The sequence below is a fragment of the Lepidothrix coronata genome, unplaced genomic scaffold (assembly GCF_001604755.1).
Source record: "Lepidothrix coronata isolate B3197 unplaced genomic scaffold, Lepidothrix_coronata-1.0 Scaffold112, whole genome shotgun sequence".
Taxonomy (NCBI): Eukaryota; Metazoa; Chordata; class Aves; order Passeriformes; family Pipridae; genus Lepidothrix; species Lepidothrix coronata.
The window spans coordinates 1,995,659-2,023,557 of record NW_016690292.1 but is presented as its reverse complement, the minus strand read 5'-3'; the positions used below and the strand labels follow the sequence as shown (position 1 = coordinate 2,023,557).

The window sequence follows — 27,899 nt, the reverse complement described above, 5'->3', positions numbered from 1 at the left end:
CTATTATCTGGAATCATTTCGGAATTAAATTTCAGTCCTGCAATATTGGCTTGAAGAGCGGCTCGCTTTATGGGCTAGTCAAAGGTTAGAATACCAATCAAAATAACACTGCCGATGCAGAGAGACATTTTAATATTCCAAAACCTGGTAATTGTAAAAGGACATAATATTTTTTCCCTGATTACCCCAAAGGCAACACATGTTAACAAGGCGAGGGAGAGAGTGAAAGAAATTTCAGAGTTCAGACAGCTGCACGACAGATTTAAAGGAGAAGTCGTGGATGGCTGCCGTGCTCCAGCCCCGGAGCAGGAGGGCTCCCCTGCCCGTTCCAGAGGTGCCGCGTTCCCCGGGATGCCATCCCCTCCATCCCCAGCCTCGTGGTGTCCGTGCTGCCTGTGCTCCCCCAAGTCAGGAGCCCTCGGGAGCGCTCTCACCGCAAGGGAACAGAGTGGCCAGAGCTGTGCAGAGATGGACAGTCAAAGATCACCACGGCAGAAGAAACCGCCGCGATCGGCTGGCCTGACTGTGCCAGGAGACTGCCCCAAAATCCTGTCTGAACCAGAGCTGATGTTTTTAGGAAAAAGCCCTCCCTCCCAAGATGGAGAATCCACCACAGCCCTTGGTAAGTTGTTCCAATGGTTAATTACCTCACACCATAAAGATCTGCACCTGAATTACCTTGCTTTGGCTTCCAGGAACTGGAACTGCTTACGCTTTTGTCTGCTAGAGGGAAGGAATCTCTTGCCACATCTTGGATATTTAGATATTTATCTATTTATCCCCTTCAGATATTTAGGGACTACAGCCAAGTCTCCCTTACCCTTCTCTCTGGCACCCTAAATGGCTCCCAGGGTCTTTACTGCATGGCGAGTGTTCCCATGGGTCTTGCATTCTTGTCCAATCGTCAAGTTTCCAGAATTCTTTCTAATGCTGTGATGGGACCCAGCATCCCACACTGATCAAACCAGTCCCAAAGAAAGAAATGATCCAGTCCCTCTGCTCCCACTCACCACTGCCTGTTTATAAATCCAACAGCAGCTGCCTCGTGGATGCACTATCTGCACACGTTATCGAAAATGATTTTTATGTTGTCTTTCAGGGCATTGATAAAAGTGTTAAATACAAGAGGTCTGAGAAATAGATCCCTGTGGGACCCCACTAGGAAGACATGCACTCCATGATGATTATCCATTTACAATTAAATGCTAGGAGCTGTCAGTTTGCTCTTTCTTAATCAATGTAATGTGTGCCATGTTGATTTTGTATCACTCTTGTTTCTTAATCAAAATGTCATAAGGTACCAAGTCAAATGCCTTCCAGAAGTATATTACATTGACATGGTTACCTTTATCAACCAAACATGTATTCTCATAAAAAAAATATCAAGTTAGTTTGAAAAAGATCTAGTTTCCATAAATCCACATTGATTGGCATTATATTACCCTCTTTTCATTCTTTATTAATCAACTATGATATCTGGCTTTTCATTACTTTGCCCAGAATTAATGTCAAGATGATAGGGCTATAATTACTTCATCGGTCATCCCATTTGCCCTTCTAAATTACTGGTACAACATTAGCTTTCTTCCAGTCCTTTAGAACTTCCCCCATGTTCAAAGACTTATTTATAGTCCAAGGTATCTCAGCCAGCTCTTTAAAACTCCTGTAAACCCGCTATGCAAAATGCCAACCAAAAGACACCACTTAACCTTATCAGAAAACTGCATTGTAACAACAAACCTCTTGCTCAGCAATATGGCAACATCTGCCTTTCTGTAAATACAGAGCAAAGTATTTATTAAACACAGTCATTTGGCTGTTATTAGCAATTCCTTCCATTTCCTTCGAACCAGTGCTATTGCACAGACACTTTTCTTTCCTCATCTTCGTAAAAGAGACACTCCCCTTAACCCCAGAGTTGTGCTTTTCCTTGTGTTGCCTTTCACAACCTCTCCCATTCCTGCCTTCTGAGAGCAATTTCCCAAAGCCAAGAGTTCCGTAGAAGGGGTGAGGAGCCAGGCAAGGCCAGGTCCCCTTGAAGAGAAGGTGTGACAGAGTCTCAGAACGCGCACCCCTGCTGCAAACCAGCAAAGCACTGGGCACCGTGGGTGTAAGAGCAGCTCTTCACAGTTCACAGGCAACATCTATTCATGTGCTTGCTGCTTTGGCCATGAAGCACTCTGCCTGAGGAGTCCTCCTCTGGCATTTCTAACCTTACTAGGCATTTTATTCCCTGCAGCCAGTAACTCAATAAACAGGCAATTGATAGCAAACACTGTAAGTCTTCAAGAAGTTAGACCTCACAAAAGCAACTTCCAGGCATATGGGTTAAAACATAAACCATTTCTCATCTGTACCCATTTCAATGATCTTCATCTTCAAGACACTTCAGCACCAAGTGTCTGAGAAGCACTCAGAGCTCCTCCTCCCACCCCAAAGGCAGAAGGAATTGTTAATTCAGAGGAGAGACAGAAAGCTGTTAGCAAATCTTTGTTTGTTTAAGATGTTTATTTCTAGTAGCCAAATATTAACAAAAACATCCTATTACATGCTTCCTCTGTCAGATTTCACAATGCAAGTAGGTGACCTTAAAACATTTGTGCATGTGTATTAACAGTTTGCTTCCAACCAGGAATATCTACAAATCAATAAAAACTGGCCCTGGAAAAGGCCAGCTCTGCACAAAGCCATGGCACCCCAGCATGGTCACGTTGTGCTCCCCAAGGCTCTGTCAACTCAGTTTCATCATGCCCAGAGAAGGAAAGTTGCAGTTCTCCACACACATCATTCCACTCCTGCCTTTCATAAAAACTCTCCTGGGTTTCAGGATGATGTCAAACTAGGACCACTGTTCTGTCACTCCTAAAGCAACAACTATTCCTGTATCTAAAGACACGCTGTGCCCTGTGAACAGAAATCAAAGATGGTCAAACATGCCAGGACAGCTGTCCTGAGAAAGGGACAGCTCTGTGATGGGTATGAAGATTGTCCTTTTTTAAAAAATAAATAAAATATCATTTGAAAAACAAGGAATAAAACAAACCCTTAGTGGATACATAAACAACTCCTCTTATCTTTTAACGGTATAACATCCAGAGAAAAAATGGAAGATCAGGATAGTGTATACAGTGTTAAAAACAACTTACACAAGCCAGTTCTAGAGTCACAGAGCCTGCAAGTGCCTTTGTGCCAGCCCTCCAACAAGTTTTGCTGTGCTGGAAGGGACAATTAAACAAGAATATGGCAGAGGTCTCAAATCATGAGTGAGTGGCATGGAGAAGAACTAGAAACACTTACTTGTTCCATCACACAATGCAAGACCTAGGCCCAAGAAAATGATCTGACAGTAAGTTTAAAAGAAACAAAGGGACCTGCATCTTCACACAATATCTGAGTAAACAGAGTATAATTGATGCATAATTAAATAGCAGAAGTCATTGCTGCAGGATGCTGAAGAAACTGAAAGCATGAGCAGATTCAGAAAAGGATGTACAAGTTTCTGGTAGACAGATGTGGTAAAAACAGTGGGTGCTAAACACAGTGGTCTAGGGACAGCTGCCAGCTCTCAATCCTTGAGGAGACAATTGCTGGGAATCAGAGAAAGCTGACTACAGCCATGCTCTCCCTGTTACACCTGCATGGTGTAACCAGCTACTGGCCTCTGGCATGGAGACAATCTGGGTTAGACCTTTGGTTTGGCCATTTTCACACCCTCATCGTCCTTCTAATGTTTTTCTTGCACAAGCTCATTGTTAGAAAATCTATCTTCACTCTTCTTCTTCCTCCTCCTCCTCCTCCTCCCTCCACCAAACCACTCTCCTCTCCGTGATGTGCTCCCAGCCTGGTGGTGCTGACATTCCTGCTGCCTGCCGTGTTTCCCATTCTCAGGCTCTTGGTCACACTGCAATTGCAGGCACCACATCCTCAGCCTAACACAGCACTGGCTCCAGTCCTGGCGGTGAGGATCCATCACGGGACCAACCATGCTGCTAACTCAAGCAGGACCTGGAACAACAAACCACAGAGGCTCCCAAAAGAGCAGAGGGAGCACAAATGAGAGCTGATCCTTGTGTTAGAATAAGCACTAATGAATTTATCCAGGCTACCTGAGGATACTCTTGGGGCAGCAGCTTGGTTGTAGCTTGTTAGCCGCAGCAGCTTTCCTTTCTGCATAAATCTTGACCCACGGCCTCCTGCTTTCTGCACGTATTACTCCACTAGTGCCCCTCTCTCCTGACATGAAGCACTCTTTGTTAGTTCCACCCTGAGCATCCAGCTTCATGTAGCTCAGGTTGTGCACCTCAGTCCTAACCCCGGGGCTTCTGCGAATCGAAATGACAGGTACCTAAGGAGGACTGGCAGATGGGATGGTGGCTTTCTATTGAGATGGTTTAGGGGGATATCTGAAATGTTGCAGCATTCAAAGAAAGCCTCCTCTGCTTTCTGCTGCCCTCCCACAAGGCTGAGCTAATCGAAGTGAAGAACATGATAAACTCTCTGCCCCGAGTCAGCTCCACACTGACAGTTCACTAGAGATACAAGATCGCTCAGTGACATTAAAAATGTCAGCAAACACCGATCAGGCTTGATGGAAGGGATGCATTAGCAGGCTGGGGGGTGGGCATGGGGCAAGGTAAAACTTCAGCAAACCCAGTCAAGTGCACAGGCAGCTTTTTCCCCCCCCTCTGTTCTTCCACAGAAGCTTTTTCACAGATCCCAAGACACTGTGGCCACCATTGCAGCAATCAGGTGTGGAGCTCACCACCACCTGCATGGCCAGATCAATCCAACAAGGTTTGCCTGAGGCAAAACAAGCATGGCAGCTCACGTGGCAGCTCACGGGGGGCAGTTCCTGTCTTCAGCTCGCCCGAGAGGCAAGTCTTGGAAATTGTGAAAGCTGCCTGGAGGCACAGGGTTCTTGCCTCAACTACTCCTGCAGCACAGCAGAGACAAGGGAAGGAATTTATTGGCCAATGAACCATGAGAGAGAGACTGTCTCACCAGTGAGGGAAGAAGGACTGCTGAGCTCCAGAGCATCCCGTGCTCTGGCACAGGGAATACAGACAAGGACTGTTTCTTAAAATGATATAAAACAGAGACAAAGAGGACCTGAAGCTGTGTGTGCATGGGCAGAGGGAACCTGCTACTGCACTACACATAGGTACACAAACATAGGTACAGTGTGTAATCCTACTCTTGCATTGCCTGGTAGTTGCAGAAGGAGTTCCGTAATTCAGAAAGGTCCTCTTGCTATCACTGCTCACAAGCAGAGACCCAAAGGAGGGACAGAAGATGCAGGGGGGGCCCTTCTGCAGAAAACTGCTGTCACACGTGCCTGGTTTCTTGACATCTGAAACATTCAAGTCTCTGCATTATCCATGACCTAGAAATCATCAGTTTCACACTCCACCCCCCCCCAACACCTTCACTTCATGGATCAGGTCAGAGGCAGACTAAGCCTACAAGTCAGGAACACGCCAGAGGGAGGGAAAAAGGGGCCACCTGAGCTATGCAGGGACGAACAGGGGGGCTAGTTACCTGTCCACTCTTATTTGTCTCACACTGGGAGCTCACTCAATAGAGACTGAGGCTCCATTGGGTCTGCCTGCTTGGAGAGAATTAGTTACCTAAGCTGGAAATCCTCTCTTGTGAAAACATACAGGCAGTTGCCCCACAAGCACCTGAAAGCAGTGAGTGGCATGGAAAGATCCTCGCCCCGGGGTAAGAGCAGGTCCCAGGAGAAGCAGCTCTTAAATACAGGACAGGAGATGTCCCTGCTCTCCTCTGCAACATGGTTCACTTCCCAGAGGGATGTGGGGTCCCTGAAGCCACCCTGTGTCAGAGGGCATCAGATACTGAAGCGTCAGAAAAACTTCATTTTTTTAAAGAATGAGAGGGATTGGAGGAAGATGAACATTTCTCTCTCACATCCCCTCCTCACATGATCTGAAGGAGGCTGAAGCTTTCCTTTCCAAGTTACACATGTGCAGAGGAGGACAACCCCACCCATGTGCCCCCATCCTACATGCTCAATATGTGACACCTTCAGAGAGCTGGGAAGGGGAACACTTCGCTGCAACAGCTTCTCTCCTGCTCCTGCCTTTAGCTCTGTGCTTGGGACCTCATGGATGCTCAGCAGCCCTCAGCTTAGTGTCAAAGTATTTGCTGATGTGCAATACACGAATGCCCATCTTGAAGAACAGCCACTTGCCTGGACATCCACGTTATGGAGAATCCCAGCTCCTCACACACTAAATCCAGGAGCCTTGAACTATGGGAAAGAGCCGTAAGTCATTCATCCAGAGGCCCAGAGGAGGAGCTGGATCAACCTACTTCTTAGCAAACATCACAGTACATAGGGATTTTTTTTAAAGTATTATTATTCTGCAGCCATCAACCTGCTGGTTATATAGCTGCTATCCATTCACCGGAAGTTTAGTGAACTTCAAATGGCGATCATTAATGGTCACTGAACTGCAGAATGCCCCAATGTGCTTTCAGATTTCATTTACCAAGGACCAGCAATCAGCCAAAAGATTTGCTCTGACAGCAGGGAAATACAAGACCCTTTGACAAGTTCAGCCAGGAATGTGCTGCCAGCATCCCTTGTTACGTTCATGTTCTACCCTATTTGACGGAACAGATCATGCAAATTGTCCTTCTGCGGCCGCTCAGCCTGTCACTCACGCTTCCATTTAAAACAATAAATAAATAAAAGAACAAAAGAAAAGCCCACAAGAACAACAAGCTGTTTATAAGCAAATTTCACTTACTGAGACCCCTAATTACCACAAAAAGGCACAGGAACCCAAATAAAGCACTAAATTGGATGGGGGAAGGAATCTTACGCATCCAAAGGTTTAACCAGGAGGGCCACCCCAGTTTTCTCTTGTGCACAGACTGCAGCCTCCTCCCTCACCCTGCTACTGTACTGCTTGTCATCACACTTGTTCTTTTCTTCTCACTTTGGTTTGTGTCTTATGGCATCACCACGTTTTTCTGTGCAGGTGGAGCAGCTGTGCCAGGGGAGACCTTGTGGATGCACAGCAGGCTGCCCCTTAACCACTCAGTGAAGGCATGGAGCAAGACAAGGCATCAGACAGTACTGAGTCCAAGGCATTTTGCTTAATAAAGTGGTCACCAGTCTCTTAGGTGGATGTGCTGCTGAGACATCTCCCTTTCCCCACGCCACAAAGGGAAATGCTGATTTTTATACTGGAGTATTTCCACATTTATTAACCAGAATTTGGCCTGAAGGGAACCATGCTCCTGGGAGCCTTATGTGGCTGCAAAACAAAACAGAGTCAGCAACACTGAGGACAACACAACCTTCACTGGAAAGGGGCCTCACAGTGTCCCACTATTATGCAGAGACATCGCACTGTGCCTGCCACAATGGGATTTTCCCCAGCTGCAGAACACATCCCATCAAGTACAGTAAGACTCTATTAGAAGAGATACAATAGGGAGCTGGAGGACTCGCTCAGCCCAGCTTCTGAGGAAATAACTCATTTCAATGCAAAGCAGCAGTAGTTATTAGACACCTCCTTAAAGAGGAAAAGTGAAGGACAAGGGGAGGAGGGAGAGAGGGAGACAGGGACTATGGCAGTTTGCACAGAAGTACCTTTTTCAGATTAATCCACTGTTTGAAGTAATCAGCAACCGGCAGCCCTAAGTACTGGCATTGTCCTGGTAACCTGTAAGAGAGAAGAGAGCAAGTTTGATTCAATCAGTGTCCTGACAACACAAACTCTGTTTTCTTAAGTGCATTTTGTTCAGAGATGGAAGAGACCCTCAAGTCTGCTGTAACACGCTGCACATCAGAAGGACCATAGCTCTTGGCAAAAAAATCTCATGAGAGCACAGCTTTGCTTAAGACTTATATACATCCAGCCACATCTAGGCTGCTGAAACCTTTTGGACTAAACATTTTGAACAGCAAGTGCAGCGCTCAGCTCTTCTCCACAGCGACTAACACACAAACACGACTGGAGTATCCGCGCTGTCCTTAGCTAAGTGAACCCATCACAAATCCCTGAAAAACCATCCTGCTTAGCAGCTTACAGGGCAGACAGGACTGACAATTCACTTGTCATACCCTGGTGCTTCTGGATTTGGCCTTTATGGTTAAAACACCGAACGAGACATGAGGGAGGGAAGGAGGCAACAAAACATTCAGTTTTGGGTAGCAGTGCTGTAGGACCAATGCTTTAGGGCTAGGAAGGCAGAGGCTGTTTTCCAAGCAGGTGCTTGGAAGAAGAGCAGTCACAACTCTAAAGACTCAGGGTGCTGCACACTGTCTCACTAGGGGTTTGAGCACAGCAGCCAGAGCTGCCAGCACATGTATTTACCCTCTCCCTTCCTACAGCAAGCCAATGGAATAGAGCTCAAAATAAAACAGCACTGGTAGGGGAGGTGGATTGCCTGAAGGGACAGCAGGACCCCAGGAAAGCTGTTTCTCTCACACTGTGCTGATCCCAGTGTGTTTGCATGGGAGCTACAACGTGCCCCTCAGCTGGGGAAGGCTGAGTTGCAAACTGCGTGGCTCCAGCCGAGCCTGTGCAGGGACATGAGTTATGTGAGTTTTTCCCGGCCAGTTTGATCTGATCAAGAGTAATTGATGGATCTTGTTCATTCACGTACTGCTGAGCACGCCTGGGGCACTGGTCACAAGATCTTTAACTGAAGCAAAGGAACATCCCAAATAAATATGTCAACTAAATAAATGACTAAATTAGAGCTGTTTGTGCATGTTAGAAGTCACAACCCCAGAAATCTGCTTTTGCAAACAGAGGGGGATGGGGAATCTCCCAACTTCCTCAGGCACATGGGGGCTGTAGGGGGAGGCTGTAGAGGAGGAGGGAAGAGCTATGACTGTCAGCATCAGCTGCTCAAACACCCCAACACAGACCACCACATCCAGGGCAAAGTCTTCTCCCATCTCCATAGAGGAAGGAGTGAATAGTCCAGACCAGACTTCAGACTCAAGACTGAAATTCAGGAACACGCTCTGGTCAGAACTGGATACAAGGTAGATACACCACCCTGAGCTAGGGTGCACCACCAGCACACCAGGCAGCACCTGAGTGCTCAGCCAGCTCCCAACCCTTTGGTGAACAGGGCAGCATCTCTCTAGACATTTCCCCAAGCAAGGAGATGAAGGAGCAGCACAGATAATGCACTTGCAGATAATGTGAGATTCAGGGTAGTGCAGCAACAGAGCGGTCTGGTCTTGGTGATGCCTCCATTTCTATGGAAAGGAAAGGAAGGAAGCTGGTAAACATATACAAGGGAATCTCCTGGGAATATGTGGCCAACAGAGCCAGCATACACTGGGATTCACCTGTGTACCACCTTTGCCCTGCTTAGGCTAAGAAATTAATAGACTCCCTGTGCCAAAACAATATGCCTGGTCCTGAGAAGATGCAAGTGTCATCATTTAGGAGCAATAACTTAAGTCATACAAACACTTATGTTATGTGTGACTTAAGTCACACTCTGTACCTTCTTATTCTAAGAAGAAGAATAAGAAGGTACAGAGGAATAAGAAGGTACAGAGGAAGCTCTTTGAAAGCAGGAAGCCTGTCAAAAAACCGAGCTTGCAAGCAGCAGGTCTGTGGCAATTTGCAGGGTGAGCAATGTGACCTGACAGCACAGTCTCATCTCTGGGCACAGCTCATCTGATGTAAGCACTGAAATAAACCACCTGGAGTCACTCCTCACAATGGAACAGCCATGACATAAACAGGAGCCTGGTCCAGGCATTTTAGAGCCTTATACATATGTCCAAGACATCCCATAGTCAAACAGACCCCACCAGCCCCAACCAGCATGCTAAGAAACTCTTTCTCCAGGAAAGCTGCTTTCTACTGGTGCCCGAATCAAAAAAGATCACAAGGAACCTTCTAAAACAAATGACTGGTCTAAATACAGATATGTGGTTAGCTCAGCCTCTCTTGTACTCTTCACATTTAGCTAGAGAGGATGATGACAGGAGCTAGCAAAAGGTATGTTACTTAAAATTGAGTTTCTCCTCCCAACCCAAGAGGTTTTCATTAATACAGGTCTCAGTGTAGCTCCAGTTAGAGGAATAATTATCAACTCACCTAACCTCTGGATAGGGCCCAGGAGAAGTAAGTGCAGCATTGTTCTTGTTAGTCACAGGAATTGACAGCTAACCACCCAGTGCAATGGATGACATCTAAAACACTGCCATCCCTGTGGGACCAAAAGGCCCAGGAAACTGGACAGTCTGGTTCTATTTCCACCCTGAGACTGATGGCAGTGTGCCCTGGGCGCTGGACAGTGGGTCTTTAATTGGAGAAAATAAATGCTCCAAATAAATATGTCAACTAAATAAATGATGCATTTTTGCAAACAAGTAACAACCCCAGAAACCGCCTGTGAAGCCGTGTGACCTCAGGACATTCTCCCTCCCCCTCCATGCTTGTGCTCCCCTCATTTCACCTCAGCACCAGAGGGGCTACACCAAGTTTTTCAAGCACTAGGAAACCTACGCTCACACCATAACCTAGGCGGGCTGTCGGCAGCATGGACCACAACATCAGTCTACTCCCTGAGCTGGAAGATGCAGGCCTGGTGGCTCCAGGCCAGTGAGGACACAGCCACTTAGCAAGGATTAGCAAAGCATTGCTACGTGGGTCTGGTCTAGTCCGCATATGCAGCACTCCCAGCACAGGGAACTGGGGGCTTTCACTGCACAAAAACCAGGTTCCCAGGTAGCTACGAGAAGGAAAACACTCCTGCAATGTCTTTTCCCCAGCTCCAAGCTTGTCCAAGCTACAGTGGTCTCCCCCACTCTTCAGCCTGATAAGCAGGCAAGAGTTTCTCCATCATCTTCTCCAGGTTGGAGTGAATAAGGCACACCTGTGGCTGTCCTGAGGAACAGAAGTGCCATGGCCTGTAAAGAAGTAAGTCCATTTATGAGCACCACCGTTTACTTGAGCTCATTTGATGAACAAGCTCTTATGCTCAGTATGGCTTCTTGCTCTTGCCAGAGCCAACCTTGCACACTGGGGGCAGCTTTGCTTGAGCACAGAGCTCAGGATTTGGCCCTCCCTCAGGTAAGGGAGAAGAGAAATGATGGCACATTTCACTGCATTCAACATCCCACGATCCTTCCAGTTTTTGAACAAGGTCTCACTGCCTCCCCAAACACTGAAGTGCTCACACCTTGGGAAGGAAGCTGGCTTTCAAAACCATCCTGCAGGGTAAATGGGGTCTGGAGATGAACAGGATGCAAACAGGAGGCGAGGTGACATGGCTGCATTTCTCCCGTTGAAGCCAGCTCTCTCCAAGGCGGCAAGAAACGCACAGCTCGGTGGTGATAAACGGCCTTGCTTTAGTTATCACTTTCCTTAAGTTAAGGAGAGCAGCCTAGTGATGGATGGGCTGGAATTCGGTTATCAGGGAAGGCTGTCAGCCAGAGTTGCCTATCTCCACACACATTTAGCAGGGCGTCATTATGCGATGGCATGGAGTTAAAATATGACCAAGGGTATTGAAAGAAAAAGAACAGGATTAAAAAAAAAAAAAGGCAAATTGAACAACAATAAAGGAGCATGAGGCAAGAACGTTATCGTACTAGTGACACCTTTTATCTCGGTCTGGTTAGCTAGAGCAGGGCACAAATTGGTCCTTCCTCCACTATTGTATCCTCTTGTACAAACAGAGGCAGATAAAATGTGTCACCAGTGCGATAGCATATCAATTTAACCCTAATTATCTAGAGGGTCAAACTAAGAAATAGGGGTTTCTCATTTCAACAGGTCCCTCCATCTCTGCTCAGAGCCACCACATTAATATGGAAGGGGGAGGGGCAGCTGTAATTGATTTCCGTCACTCAGGTGGTCCTGGTGTATAAAAAATTAATGCTTGATTCTCCCAACTAATCAGAGCTGGTTAACGTCCATCTGCTTCTGGGTTCAGGATGTCAGGAAACAAAGAAATTGGGGAAATTGGGCCACTTGCTACACACTGGGTGTATTGATATTGAGGCAGTTAAAAGAACAAGTCTCTCTACAGGAAGATAAAGAGACATTAAATCTTGGGGTTTATAGACCTGATCGCAACCTTCCAAAAAAATCCATGCCCTGGAGACCTTGCATTGTAAGAGATGCAGAACATTTTAATTGTGTCCCAGCCAATTCCAGTGCACCAGGCTACAAAGGAGAGGGCTGGCAGGCTCCTGACCTGGAAATCCTTCGCTGAAGAAGGAAGCTATTAGGGTGCTGCAGCACTCAACAGCAAGAGCTGGGACCAAGCTAAGAATTTAAAGTAGCTTAGGTAAACCGACAGCCTCCCAAAAAGGCAACCTTAGGTTGCCAAAACCACTGTGCCAGACCAGGAGGCCTCTGACAGTGCGATGTTACAGCACCTGCACATGAGCAGAGCCTCCCAGCCACAAAGAACTGCCCATGCCACACTGCACCCTGTGAAAACTGAAGCATGCTGATACACACCTCAAAAAAAAAAAAAAAAAATCCCCACACCCCAACTCCCTCATCTCAATAATTCAAGTCAGACTGGGACAACTTTCCTGTATAACTGAAGGCTTTGGCAGGCAGATGTCTCCTCAGTGCTGGAGTCACTCAGAGCAAAGAAGCCAAGTGCCCACACATGCTCCTGTCCAAAGCTAAGGATGAACCCCCTGCCAGATCTCTGTCTCTCCACTCACATACTCCTCAGCCTCACAGACCTGCCCAGGGGTCAGAGGAGCCCACCTGCTCTTCCTTTCCACCAGACAAGCTCTTGCCAGGTGACTGCCCATGGTGCCGTTTCTCCCTGCCCCTCATCAGTGCAGGACAAACCACCCCTGCATGGCTGTACTTAAAATTCACAAGCAGTAGCTGTGGAAAGACAATACATCTGTAGAGGGTCTGAAAAGCCCTGGGCTTTCACAGAAACTCTGAGACAGGTCCCATCTCGCTGCTCCCTCTTTGCTTTCCTTCCACCCTCTCAGTTCTCTCAACCACCCCCAAACTTGTCACAGTGCAACAAGCCTACGAGCCACACATCAGCTTTAAATATCAGCATGCATGAAGCAGGGACATGAGAGCAAGGAAGTGGGAACAGACAGAGCAAGCCTCCATCGCCTGTCAGGAAACACTAATGAATTTCAACACCAGCAGCCATTGCCTCAGACGGGTTGGTGAGAGGAGACGGAGTTACAGCGAGGAGCCTTTGCAGGAGCAGCCTGCCTCTTTTCAAAGCCCCCTCTGTTAATAAATGTCATTGCCAAGCAGGCTGCAGCAGTCCTCGAGCCGGGATGGCGTGGGTCGGGGGGAGACAGGCAACTGACAGCACTCAGGATGCCTGGGCAGCGCAGCCCTTTCTTCTGTTGCATCCCCAGACAAGAGCCAGGAAAAGGAAGCAGACGAGACATTGTCATTGGCATGAAGCTGTCTTCCATTAGGGTCCCAGTACCCAAATAATAAACCTCCACAAGGAGCCACAAGTGCAACCCCAAAACTCCCCAGTCCCACTGACTGGGATAGATGGAGGCTCTAAAGGTAACAGTCCTGGGATGGACAGAGGGATGCAGAGACATCCAGACACACTGCCTGCATTCCCAGCAGCAGCAAAGGGTTACAGAGCCCTCTGTCCCTTTGCTAACACAAATGCATTCCTGAGGCAGTGCAGGAAGAAGCATCCAGCACAGGGCAGGGTATGGCAACCGCACCGATGCACAACATGAAGGTCAGTGCAAGTCTTCTTTACAAATGTCAACCTGTCATCTCTGGATATTAATGAGGGCTGACCAGCAGCTAAAATGCATCCATGCTCCATTAGTAATAAGAGAGACACAATGCAGGAGAAGAGCACACACCATGGCACATGGAAGAACCAGTGGGTCTGCAGGGCCTGGGGAGGTGTGGTGATGCACAACATAACTTGGGCCACTCCAGCCACCCAGGAAGGAAAGTTGCCACACAACCCCCTTCACTGGAGTGTGTGCTATCTTTTCCCATCAATCTTTAATTGGATTAGTGTAATGAGGCCAAAAACCAAGGCTAAGCAGCGAAGCTAATACCTGGCACTTTCAGATGTTCTTTCTTTTTCTGTGACGCCCATTCTGTGCAGCGCTGCATTCTCTCTCTATCAGGCATATTTCTGCCTAGGAAGCCTAAAAGGCAAGCTGCAAGCCTTAACTCCCGGGACTCAGCAGCATTGGCTGAAATGTCTGAACACCCATCACATGCTAACAGCCTGATCCCTATTCTCTAAATTTTTGCTGGGTACTAAGAAATTTGGGAGAACTTCAACATCCACGCTTTCCAAGCAGCTCGCCAGTGAATTGAAAAGGCTGTTATCCCAGACTGCAACCAGAGCAATGTATACACTGGGAACATAATTCTGCCACAGAAAGCACACAGGGCAAGTGGCTCATTCGTGACTTGTTCGTCCTGCAAAGCACTGTGTGCCTTCCACTGCCATCAACCTTAATGAAACATGAAGGCATTTAACACCATGCGAGATCTGGCCCTTTTATGGGTATCTGTCTGTGCGTCAGCTAGATGCTGGCAGAGATGCTATCTCAACATTAAAAGCAAGGCTGTAACACAGCAGGTATTCAGCCTCCAACAGAAGATGTTCATCAACAATTGCACACACATGATGCTACAATAAATCTATGTGCTACTGTTTAACAGCTTCTCTTAAAAAGATTCATAGCTCTATTTACTGGGCCTGATTCTGCTGCTAGGCATGTGGGAGTAAATCTGGAGCAACTCTACCTGGAGTTAGTAAACAGCCAGGGAGAGTAGGATCAGAATTGAGCTTTTACATTTTTAAATAAGTACTTAATTACCATGCAGGAAACCAGAGCTTGCTGGCTCCACAGTTCAGCTGAGGTTAGGAGTGCAGCAGGCAGAAGCTTCGCACTACTCCAGATTTGTGGAGGAGTAGAGCAAATGCCCTCACCAGCCCTTCCAGACAGGGAGAACAACTGGGTGGACTTCCCTTTGACATCAGAAATGCATGACACTGCTCCCAAGGAAAGAGAAACTGGAATATCTCCAAGGCTGAGGTCACCCCTCCAGCCTTGGGAACCTGATACTATGAAACACCCTTAAAAACAGATTTCTACACATAAGCTTGGTGTGACAGTCTGTCTGCTTACTAAACATGACATTATACAGCACCTTATGAAGAGGAGTGTACAAAATTGGATACTGTGTATATCTACCATACAGGCATGTTCTCAGTGAATGTCACGCATCATAACCACAGGCTGCAGCAGGTGAACTTCCAATTTGTCATCAGGAAAAACTCTTCACCATGCAGGTAATAAAGAACTGGAACAGATTGGTGGTGAAATCTCCTCCCCTGGAGACATTCAAACTCATCTGGAGAAGACTGTGAGCAAACTGATCTAAGTTTGAAGTTAGTTCTGCTTTGAGCAGGTGGCTGGATTAGAGATCTCTATTTAAATTATTCTGTGATTCATGCTGTAGTGGAGCCTGATTACACAGAGCGTGTCCTTTCTCTGTCTATATGGTCTCTTAATAAGTCTTTCATACAGACACTAATTTAGCAATTGCCTAGTTCTCTGCATACTAGCTGCTTTAAGAGGGAGCATTCAGACTCCTGCTGCAGAACGCTAATTACACACTGAATAAGGGAATATATTGGATGAAACAGATGCACCCACAACCCATCACGTCTGAGCCCCCTCAAAACCAAAACACGCACAAAAACTCAGCTAAAATTAAACACGATTCTCCTCCTACTGCACAATTTCCATTGCAGAAGTATTTCTCCTCAGGAAACCTGAACATGCAAGACCCAGAGCAAGGTGCTGCTCTAGAACTGAGAAGACACGTCCTGCCCCAGTCCTTTCTTGGAGCTGCTCTGCGACAGGCAGGAGGAAACCTTGCTTCTTCCATGCCTTGCCTGTCCAGACCATTTAGCGTATCAACTCTTCAGAAGGAGGGCTTCTCTGCTATGAGTCATAAACTGTTTAGTGCCTAATGGTAAAGCCTATAGACGCTTAACATAATACAATCATGTCACTTAAAGGCCATTAGTCTCTAGTCTAAACAGCACTTTTCCAGTCACAGAGGGGACCTGCCAACCCAGGAAGGCAGCATAAGGGACGTGGGTGGTCAGTCAGGTCACTGGACTCGCAGACACCCAACGTGAAGCCCCAGGTAGGACGGAGCCCAGACAAATGGCACGGAGAAAAATCACAGCGGCTCTAGCAATCAAAAGTTTTATCTTTCGTGCTTTCTTGAACCACTTGAAACAGCTGAAAACCCCTGTCTGCAAGGTGAAAAACCTCTCCACCTCCAGCCACAGCTGTACCACTTGCAAGGGGAAGAGCCCCTCACCCACAGAGGGATTCTCCAGCGTTCTGCATCACCTCTCTTTCCACTCAACGAAGCAGATCATTTATCTACAAGAAAAGATGCCATTCTGTCTTGTGACGCTGTTTGACCCCCTCTTCTTTCCTGGCACCATCTCTGCCCTCCTCTGGCACCATATCATCCAGTTCTACTCTCTCAACTGACTTCTGTGATTGCTTCTTCTTCCCTCTCCCCACTAAAGGGAAGAGATAAATCCTGTAAGGAGCCAGGGGGGTGGGGTAACACAACCCAAAATTACACACACAACAGCTTCACGGGCTCTCAGCACAGCCTCCATGCTGGCAGCAGCGGGGAGAGTGGCACGTTGCGTAACAGGGTCTGAGCACAGGTTTCTGTGCAGCTGCAAATTACACATGCACAGGGGAAAACAAGTTTGTCTTTTCCTTGTGGGGAAGAGACCGCTCCCCACCTCCAAGCGCAGGCTGCCATTAGTATTTGCTTCGCCGGAGAGAAGGAGCGCCGAATCCTCCAGAGCAAAGGACAAGTGCAGCAATTAGGATGCAGGGGCTGCGGGAGCTGTTTAACAGCACGACCCGGAGGTCAGTGCCGCCGACTCCCAGCCCTGCATAAATATTGTATGAGTCCAGGAGAGGGGCTGTTACGGCCACCCTCAGCGCCAGCCCTCCCCCCTCCATCGCCACTCTGCATCCAGCTAGATACACCAGCAACATTATTTACAGATGTGACAGTCGGGAAAATCACTTTAGTAACTAAGGGAATGGGAATGAAGGCTGCGCAGTAGAGCAGGCGACTGGGAGCAGGCTCCCATCTGCACCTCCTGCTTGCAGACCTGCCAGACAGCACAGCCCGTTCTCCAACCAGGAACAAGGAGGGGAGGGGAGGCTGTGAGCGCCCCTCTCAAGGCTTGCCCAGGGGTTTGATTATCAGTGCTGCTGAAGGACACTTCAGCCAGCAGCTGCTTTACAGTTTCCTATCAGTATCTCTGCTAGACCCTCCCTTTGGAGGGAGCTTTATATCAATATAATGAGAGGCTTTAGAGAGAGTTTCCCTCAGACTGTCTGCGTAGCCCTGTAGAAGGGTCCCCACTCCAACACAACCACAGGGGCCTCATCCCTGCAGAAACTCCCCCAGCTGCTCTGTTTGGTACCACCTTCCTCACCCATGACCTGTTCACTGCTTATTCTCTGAAGGATCATCTTCACCTGCAGCTTCAGTCACACTGATTGGCACCACCTCTACAGTATCCTGGAACATCCTCATTCCTCTGCCCACTTTTCTTGCTGGACATGCCAGGTGACTGCACATTTGCTGTGATGCTCTCCACAAATACAAACCTCCTCTCTCAAGTTCACCAAGACTGGAGGCTCCTGAGGACAAGGACATGGGCTTTTCTCCAACTGTACCAGCAGCCCATGAATTCCTAGGGGCACGCTGCTAATAAACATTACTGCCCAGGGTAACACACAAGGGCTGCAAGATAGGAAACACAGCTCGGATGTGCTTCTGACCATGATACCTCTCCAGAAATTTTTCCACTTTTCTGTGGCTGGTTGCCGAATCCAGGGAAGGCAGAAGCCCTGTCTTACCATTAGCAGCTTTCCTAAACTCACTGTGCAATTAATGGGCTTAATTATTGATGGCAAAGGCAGGGAAGGGAGGAAAGGAAAAAAGAGCCAACGAGAAGGGAATGATGTGGGGGTGGCAGGCGCCAAAGGTCTCCGAAGATCTTCCCTCAGCCTAGAGCAGAGAAGGAGCCCCTATCCGCTCTGCCGCTCCCACGGCCCTGCTCTAATGCTCCCTGACATGCCTCTGAAGACAGCGAGCTGTTTGCAGTCACCACCGTGATTTGTTAGTAATTATTTTCACGGTGTCACATTGCTGTCACTCTCTTAACAAAGAGACAGGCAGCCCGAGGCTGCCTGCAAGAAAGAACCAACAGAGAAAAGGAATTGTCAGGCACCCAGGGATCCTCTTTGCTTCCTGGGTTTCACAACCAGAGTCCTTACCAGCTTCTGAAGCAACTTCTGAGGAGAATTGGCAAGTCAGAATCATCCCCCATCCTGGCCACAGGAAGAGGAATTAATTACTTAGTCCCTTCTCAATTTCACCTTACCTGTAAATCCAGTGCAAGACCCAGGTGCTTAGAGCTCCTTAAGCCAGCGATTTGCTTCAGGCCTGCAGCAAATGCAAAACAACTGTGGCAATTGATGACTTTTAGTGCTCTCCTTGCAAGGCCAAATTTCTTTTCATGTGGTCTTGTCATTAGAGGATGCTTCCCAAACACAGCAATCCTGATGACAAACCTAGGCCTGCCTAAGCCCATCACCTTCACACATTAACCCTTCAGACCGCTCATATGTGCTCTTCCTATACCAGATTCATTAATTACAACATACTGCTGTGCTCTGCACGGCAGTAACATTTCACTTGGCATTTCACAGTGCCAGGGGACCCCAGCAGCTTCCTCACACCTGAAATACACAGTCTAATGGCTTGCTGTTTTCTCATATGCAGTACAGTGACTTGACAAGACCCTCCCCTTGAACCACCTCCAATCCACCCACTCATGCATCCCACACCTTCTATGCAATCACAGCCATCCATCCTTCAGCTGATTTGTCAGTCCAAGGTAATCATGCCTTTCCCACAGTGCTTGCTTTGGCCCCCAAGGAATGGAGGCTATTCTGGCACCCGAAGTGTCACACAGTATAAGGATACAGAGATGAAAGACACCTGGCCAGACAACCTTTAAAGCATCCTTGAGCTCTATGCAGAAACAAACTGGACTTCCTCCAGAGTATTTCCAAGTCTGAACTACTCCCAGCAGAAGAGTTCTTCCCCTGCCTGCTTACTGACAGTGCACAAGGGTCAGTCCCTGTAGCCCTGGGGAGACCTGGGTATTAATTCACCCTCTTAGCATAGGGAGAATTTTGCCTCACAGTCTAAGCAAAATCTTCCTGCAATTAACTGCATGGAAGAGCACTGAATCAGAGGGCAGCTCCTTTTCAGGGGTCCTTTTAATAAACTAAGAAATGGCACATACATGCTGTGAAGAATTAGGATCACCATTGGGAAGCTAAATGGTCCATAAAATGGAAAGGTTCTCTTCAGAGCTGGGAGCACGGTGAGCTGGAGGAGAGGTCTTGGCAACCTCCCACCAGGCTCCTCCATCCGCTCAGTTTGCAGGGATAAGACAGGATTCCAGGCAGGAATGAGGAACTGAACTCAGCAGGTGCCCAGGCACCTCTGACATGCTGGCTGACGGTCAACACCAAGACCTGGCTCATCATCCAGATGGAAAAATTGAAGCAAGGAAATTAGAGATGACCAAGAGGCACCTATGGAGGAAAAACAAAGTGTCCCAAAGTGTTGGGGCTGGGCAGAAAGGAGGAGTAAACCCTGCTCCAAGGGAGGCAAAGCTGGTGAGACCAAGGCAGGATGAAGTCCTGGGCAGTATGAGCTTCCCATACACAACCTTGTCAGGACATCATCCTACTTCCTCAGTCTTCTTCCCACAGACTTCTCTATTCTGCTTTCTTCTAGTACCACCTCCACATGCCTCACATCATTGCTAACACCTGGTCCACAGCAATCTCTGAGCACAAGACACCCATCCTCAGGGTCCCAGGCTGCTGAGGGCAGCACCTTGGCCAAACGCAGAAAAAGGTGATTCCAACAAGGAATGGACTCAGCTCAAAAAGTTAGTCTGCAGCTGCAGTGTCCTCCCGAGTCCTGCACACACCCAGACATCCACTCCTGAAAGTACAGAGTCGCTGGACAAGACACGTGAGAATACGCTGGAGGGAAAATACCAGGGACGACCTCAAGATGGCCCAGTAGGTCTTTGCCAGCCAGGAGCTCCAGGAGGAAAGAGACTGAACCCATCCAGGAAAATGGCTCCCAACAGGAAATAAACATGCAAACAAAACAAAACGCTTTGAAGGAAGCTATGGACTCACACAGTAGAGCCAGTGAAAGAGGAAGGATGCTGCTCCCAGGCTGGCAGTATTCTTCAAGCAGAGCTCTCTAGGCACAGAAGACATAAGTGCATCACTCCCAGTCAAGCCACTGGGAGGGCAGCACTGATGCCAACACACAACTGCTTTGCTTTGGCTGGGAAGTAAGAAGTGCAGAGATCCAAGGAGAGACAGCTGACATTTCAGCCCCAGCACGAAACACTATGGCTGTCTAACACTAGAAAAATTAAGCTGTTTTAAGAGAAAATGAACACTTCGTGAAGCTGATCCTGTTTTTCACACATGCCACAGACAACAAAATTGAGATGGCAAACAACCCTCCAGTGGTTATCATGTGTAGTCCTCAAGGCAACCAGCTTTTTAGTTCCCCAGGGCACAAGATCACCACAATGCTGAATTGCTGTTAGAAGGCTCTTATACAGACAGAGCTTAGGGTGTTTTTTCTACCAAGTATCCATTGATTTTGAAACCTTTTGCCTGAATTCACTGCAGCACTAGACACAGATTTCACCCTAGTGATTCCTGGTGCAGAGGGAATAACAGTTCCTTACTCTATGAGCAGATGACATTGAGACCAATGACTTGCATCCAGTTTAGTGTGACTGTTTTCAAATACAGCTTAAGTCACCCAGGGATGGAAAATCCACCTTCTCCATTCATTACTCCATCCCAAAGGTTCAGTGTTGGAAATAAAGCACTCAATGCCTGTCTCATTCCCCCTTATGCTTCAAATTTATTCCAAGTTTCTTTACCATCTTTCACGCTGTTTCCAACTTGTTTGGTCTTAATTCCCAGGCAGCAGAGTCCTGCTCCCCAGAGTGCACCGGACATCACAGCTCAATAAATCTGTGGCCAGTACAGCCCTGACTATGACAAATGTTTTTGCTATGACATGCCAGACAAGTAGCAGACCTGAAGGTGACAGCCCATTGCATGATGATTCCTATGCAAAGATTTCATGTCCACAACTTAACCCAAAGGCATTCCCAGAATGACACATCTCAGACAACGTAACTTGCGACCGATGATTTCAAACACAGACAAGAAAAGGGAAACTGGTATATAGGGATAACAAAAGTCAAGTCTGATATATTCATTTTAAATAAGAGTGTACAGAGGGGGAATCTTAAAATCCAAAATTTATTTTGCATGAGTGATATCATTTCCTTTAAAAACAAAAAGCTGGACTGCAGGGTCACAGAAGTGAATGGGGTCAGTGCTGCTCCCTGTAAGTGCCAGAGAAGAGCATGCTCACAAGGCTCCCTTGCTTAGCTCCAGCAAAGCACTTTAGGATGTAATTATATGAACAACTCCATCAGCAAAGCTGACTCAAAAGGTTCCTGACCCTGGATACTCAGTCCCATCCCCGCACTGTAGTTCACACCACCCTCTTCCTTCAGCCAATGTAACCATGTAAAAAGATACACCATAGGCTTGGTCAGCAAAACAACCCCCACTAAAAGCAATACCACCAAGCTAATCCAAAGATCTTAGTTGGAAAGGAATTGTTTTATTAGTTTTAAACACAGGTTACTATATTAACTTTCAGTTACCACATCTTTCTTGTTACTCTCAAAGCCACCCTCTGAACATACCTCCTGCCCTGCTGCCACCCAACCAGCCCACCCTACACTTCCTGCCTTTCCTCACAGCTACCCAAGTGGTCCCACTCACTCCAATCAGTGGCCATCTGCAATTTCTCCCCCAGCAGAGGCTACCAACCCCCTCCCGGTCCCCTGATAAAGAACAGCATGCACAAGGGACACTAACACCATCAATCCTTCTTCATTCACGTCCTAAGGCTGATCTCAAACTAAACCTCCAGGACAGAAGGCTGGAAAGAGCAACCCATTGCGACACTCAGAGCAGCTCAGAGAAGGCAAGCATCCTCCCAGCCTGTGTAACTTGCAAAGAAAGAATTAAACAGTAAAATTAAGCAATGGTATAATTTACTGCTTAGAATTTACTAATATCCAACCTAGGAAGAGCACCAAGGGCTATAAACATTTCAAGACACTTCACTGTGTTTTATCACTATATTAGAGAGTACTTGCCTTTTAACACTTATTTAAGAAAATAAAAAACTTCTGAGCAGTAGCTTCCTGTGAAGACATAAATTAGCATGTTCTGACCAGCCACACTAAGTGCAGTACAAGCATCTTCATGTCAGCTATACAGACTAAAGCCTATATGTACTTTTAGCTATGCTCAGTGCATTTGCAGAATGATTCGAAACTGGGGAGAAGGATTAACTGATGCTCTTGACATTACGGTGAAGGTCTGAGTTTCGGCACATGAGGCTTCAGCTCTGCCTCTGCCTGCCTGCACAGCCACAGGCATATCACTTAACCTCAGTGTATCTCAGCTCTGTATCTATGAACACACGGTAAAAATGCCTCTTTGGTTGCCAAGATTAATTCATATTGTGTTTAAGAGCCCACAAACTGGTTCTATACAAAGAGAGAGGCAACTTGACATTTCAGGGGAGACAGACCACACTAAAGAGCTTACATTACAAGGGCTCAACCCTGGTAGACACTAAGAACCCTCTTTTCCAATAAGACCATCTCCTGTAGTCAGTAGCTCCCTCGGCCCTTCAGAGGCACATTACTCTCACCACCCAATGCCACATCAACACTATTTGCTTAATGAATAACGGCAGTTCCAACCTAGGTGCAGGAGGCACTAAAGCAGACTACACCAGGTATCTGAATCCATCCCTGGAGCTGTTAAACTCAGAGGATAGCTCCTTGCAACAGGCTAAAGGAATCCTCCTGCTGAGCACACAGAGGCCCGAGGACCGTGTGCCTAACAAGGCTGTATCTCCACTCATATTTTAGCTTGGCAGGTCTGGTGCTCCTTTCATCTTTTGCTTCAGGTAGCTCTCTTTAATTAATAACATTTCTGAGTCGACACAGGGAACTTTCCACCCAGAATGAATGGCCCTCTCTCATTAGAACCACGACTTGTCATGATGTATTCAAGAGCAGGAGTGTGATTCATTCCCTTGTCTGGGAACGAGGGGTGTTGCTGGGGGGTGGGGGGAAGAAGAGTCTCTGTAATGAGTGACTGATATTTGCTGAAGTTGATATGCGACTCTGTCGGCTTGAACTGCCTTGTCAGGACAAGCCTTCAAGAAAGGTGATGTTCCTACTCAAGAGGTTTTCCTCATTAAAGAAATTGCATCTTAACAGGAGGGAAGGGGAGGGGTGGCAGGAGAGCTGCTGTCTCCCCGCCTCCATCCTGGTTCACACACACCGAGCACTGAAAGCGGGCTGATCCAAGCACAGCCCGTAGAGGATCAGCGTTCCATTTCGGAGGAACGCTCACACAATGAGCCCTCTCCAGCAGTAACCAATCCCTCCAACAGGGACACTCCTTCTGATGGTCCACCACACCCACAACAAAGCCTTTGATAGCACGGCCAAGGACCTCAACTCATGCTAAACCTCCATAGGCCCCTCCCAGATGCTTGGTGTCCTGTTCTGGGCACCCAGCTCCTTGTGACTAGTGCTCCCTGTTGTCTGAGGGAAGCCAGACAAACAGCTCTGTGGTCTTCCAAGAAAGCTTCAATGTTCAAGAGCAACCAAGTTTGTAGCCACACAGTGCCTCATTCCCTGAGGATCCCTGAGTCAAGCAGAGGCTTCACTGATCCTGTAGCTGTTTCCAATTTGAATCCTGCAGACTCAGATAGTGCCAGACACCATCAGCAGAGAGCAATACCTTGACAGTCACTATTCCTCCAGTGCTTTTCTTTGACATACTCCTGGCTTAGACAGGGCTATTTCCCCGTCTTGTGCCCAGATCCACCACTGACAGGCTTGTAGATTCCTCCTCTTTGTTCCAGCCTGTCATGGTTTGAGACCCCAAAAATCCAATTTCCAATTTCCAAGCCCCACTCCCAATTTGCTTCAGTGTGAGAGGATTTTCAGACATAACACAATTGCTAGCATGAGGAAATTGTATCAAAATTTATTATGAATGCAATAATACTATAATACATTATATACAACAATTCTAACTATCTCTTCCCCACATCCAGTCTGCTCATCCTACCGGGCCTTCCAGTGCCCTGGCACCTACCAGTGGCACCTACTGGAAGCCCTCACAGCAGACAGGCCAGTCCAGAAGACATCATGCCTCAGCTCTTCAACAGCACTTGCAGACAAGAGTCAAGCTAAATGCCCAGGTCATTGCTGGAACAAGGCTGCATGGTTTACCAGCCAAACTAAGGACAATGGAGGACAGGAACTTCACACCACTCGAGACATAGGTAAGAGGACTGCAGCTTGCTCTGCAGGCAGCCATGCAAGTAGCTGTCATTACTAAGGAAGCTGTCATTACTAAGGAGTGGACCTGCCACAAGTGGTGGCTCCTTAAGCCAGGAAGCACTGCACTCACCTCATTGTCCTGAATTCCTCTGGAACCCAGTCGGGTTTCTACCACACAATTCTTCCACCAACACACTCCTCCAAATGTGGACAAGCAGCACTGCCTCCCCTCCTATTGCCCCAGGGCCTTCTGTGCCCAGTGTGTGGTCTCAACACAGTAGCAAAGGGCACTAGCTACACCACAAGTCTTGTAGGGAAGCATGGGGTGATTCCCTGGAATACCTCCTAGATGTTCCACATCTCTGAGGCTCTATCTCCCTGTCTGAGCAGCCTTGTTTCAGCTCTCTGCTTTCTCTCTTTAAAAAGAGATGCTCAGTTCTGCTTTGCTAAACCCTATTTGGCAATGTGTCTAAACACACGCAAACTTAATTAGTTCAGGAGGGAGACTCGGCATTTCTGGTGACGGATAAAAGTAAGGGGAAATGAGACAAGTCAGAGCTGGCAGGGAGTCCTCACTCGAGCCTCATCCACTGGCACAGTGCTAATCAGATGTGACGCTACACGCTGCAGCACCCAATCGGCGACGGAGCGGCGTGATGTGCTACTCACCAAGCGGCTGCAGCCAGACTCCTGCTATCCATGTGGCTGGAAACACGAAATTTTCTGCTTTGCCCTGCAGATGCTTCAGGATTGAATTCTGAAGTTAATGGTTTAAAAAAATTTTTTAAAAGGAAGCGGGAGAAATGAACCACTCGCTACAACCTCATGGCCAGAAGTGGAGTCTTCTTTTCCAGCTGACTAGTGAGGGACAATCCATGCGAGAGACCACTGCAAATGGTGAACTGTGCATCTCTGCTCCAGAACTACATGTCCTGCTGAGCCAGCTCACCCCACAACCCCTACGGCTCACCAGAAATGGGGCTCATCTTTACCTCTGTTTGACCTCTGAAGGAAAAAAAAAAGCCACCCAACATATCCAGGTTGCTCACTCCATACAGACACCAAGTTAGGATGTTACCTGGTAACCCTGTCAGCCCACTGTGGAAGTGATGGAAAGATGGGCTTGAAGCAAAGGTAACTGTTTCTTACAACCACCACCAAAAGTTGCAAACTGGGCTCTCAGAACAGCAATACAGGAGTAAAGAACAGAGAAAATAGAATAGACAAGAAACAGAAGTTTAGCACAGCAGCTGTTTGAGTTGGTCTCTAACAGAAGTTTAAACATTATATATAAAGAAAAATAAGCCTCATTCTTCATTTAAGCAGCTAACACAGGAACCTGCAATATATACTAGCTCTGGACACAGCTTGAGCAGAGACCCAGACTTTGACTCAAGAGCTCACATACCACCCCCTGACTGGAGCATGGCCAATTTCTCATCTCCACTAGCGCTTGTGCTGAGCTTTGGTCCTCACATCTCATGTCTCACTAATCACACCAAGAAAAGGCAAGGAGCTGCCACTCTACAAAGACCACTCTGCAGGGAAGAACTGGGGCTGATTGCTCCTAGGCTGTGTGCAGTTTATTTAGGCTTCCGACTTGGGGAAGCCAATGTCACAGTGGAAACCAAGTCATACTACTAACGAGTTGTGGCTGTCAGTTTAGCATTGGATGTGTCAAGCCCATGCTTTACTGGTGTGATAACAACAGCAGTCTTTATCCAGCACTGTGGGGAAATTAAAAATGAAGCAAGATTATAGGAATCCAAAGGAATTCAGCACAATATGACGCTGATCTGCAAACACTTTACGGATTAAAGCAATGTAATTTTTAGACATTTAACTCTGTTCTTATAATAACATTTTTAGGTTGGTGGTCTAGCAATGTTCCTGACAAAACATGCACATACACCAACACTTGCAGATCCCAGTGCAGGTTCCCACCAGATACAGTCACTCAGCTGGTGAAGATGACCTTAACGATAAGAACACCAATGAATCATGCCAGAGCTGTTTTGTATTCTGTCCCAAAGACTACTCTGTGATTCACATCGAGTTACTGTGCCAAGATGACAGAGAGGAAGCCTTGCATGCGTCAGGTAAGGACCATCACTTGATTTGGGTGTACAAAAACAGCATTCCACGTATGCACTCAGAAATATCCATCCCTTTGGAAAGTATACTGGATAAAAAGGAAAGCATCACAAAACTCCAGTCTAAACCCCTCTTGGGATTCTGAAAGGATTCATTCACTACAGAGAATAACCTAGGCAGTGATCTTGCACTATGCCCAGCACCTGTCTTCCAAAACAGCTCTCCAGTGCCATTTATGCACGGCAAACAACAATTCCCCTAAGAAACGACAATTAGGGACAGTTGGAGGCTTGCAAGGACAAAGACATAGGTGCTACAGGCAAGCACGGAGCAATAAAGCCCAGAAAAATCTCCCTCCCCTTCCATACTCACATCACTTTCAAATCCCAGTCTCCGCAGGTCACAAAAATCGACTTGACGCTGGGATCTAAGAGGCCTTCCTTTGCCATCCACTCGTCAACCCTCTGAAAGTAAGGCAAGAAAAGGGGATGAGTTTTGCGGAGACAGGCCGAGCCACAACAGTTAAACTCAGATAAGCTGCTTGCAATCAAGAGAGAAGAAAATTGTGATCTTATCCACCCTCTCCCTCTCTCTCTTCTCTCTTTGCTTGCCATCTCAACAACAGCACGTTTGGACCTTTGAAGATTTCTGATAGGAGACATCAGGCAACCAGAGCAGAGATGATCTTATCAGACACCGCAGCAGCTCTGCTCATGGAGGGATGGAAGTTGTGCAGCGTTAACGGGATGATACAACTGTGCTGTTACCTGGCATTTCTCCTCCACTTCTCCTCTCCCTGTACCAAAAGGGCTCCCAGTGACCATAACTTATGTCTCCTTCACTGAGGACAAATACACAGGTATCCTGAGATGGCATCCCTCTCCTGCAGCATTTTTCACATACTCTGATTCATACAGCTCCAAGGGGATACAGGAAAGGGGGAAAAATGGAAGGGCTGGGCATACACAGGCAGTGTGTGGCAGTAACAAGCAAAGCCACATGTCCCCTTCCTTTCCAGTCTGGATCCCTCTTTCCTCCTTACAGTTCTGAGGAGATGCATGTTCAGGGCAGTGTGGATTTAAAGTGAATCCACTATTCCTGATCAACTTTCCATAGGAGCAGAAGTTCTGGATCCTCTTCAGAAATAGGTCACGTTAATCTGGAGGATGCAATCCACCTGGGGAACTAAGCAGAAGGAGCTAACCTAG

The 27,899-nt window shown here is 47.4% G+C and overlaps 1 protein-coding gene across 3 annotated transcripts in view; it reads right to left on the bottom strand.

Annotated features, from left to right (window-relative positions):
- The window catches only part of ERI3 (ERI1 exoribonuclease family member 3), a 129,428-nt gene that overhangs the window by 71,346 nt on the left and 30,183 nt on the right, over positions 1–27,899 (bottom strand). For all 3 annotated transcript variants that reach the window (XM_017824750.1, XM_017824749.1, XM_017824751.1), the window contains 2 exons: positions 27,064–27,155; positions 7,625–7,697 (listed from right to left, as the gene is read on the bottom strand). In XM_017824750.1, coding sequence (XP_017680239.1) covers positions 7,625–7,697; positions 27,064–27,155 — 165 coding nt within the window. The remainder of the gene's footprint in view (positions 1–7,624; positions 7,698–27,063; positions 27,156–27,899) is intronic.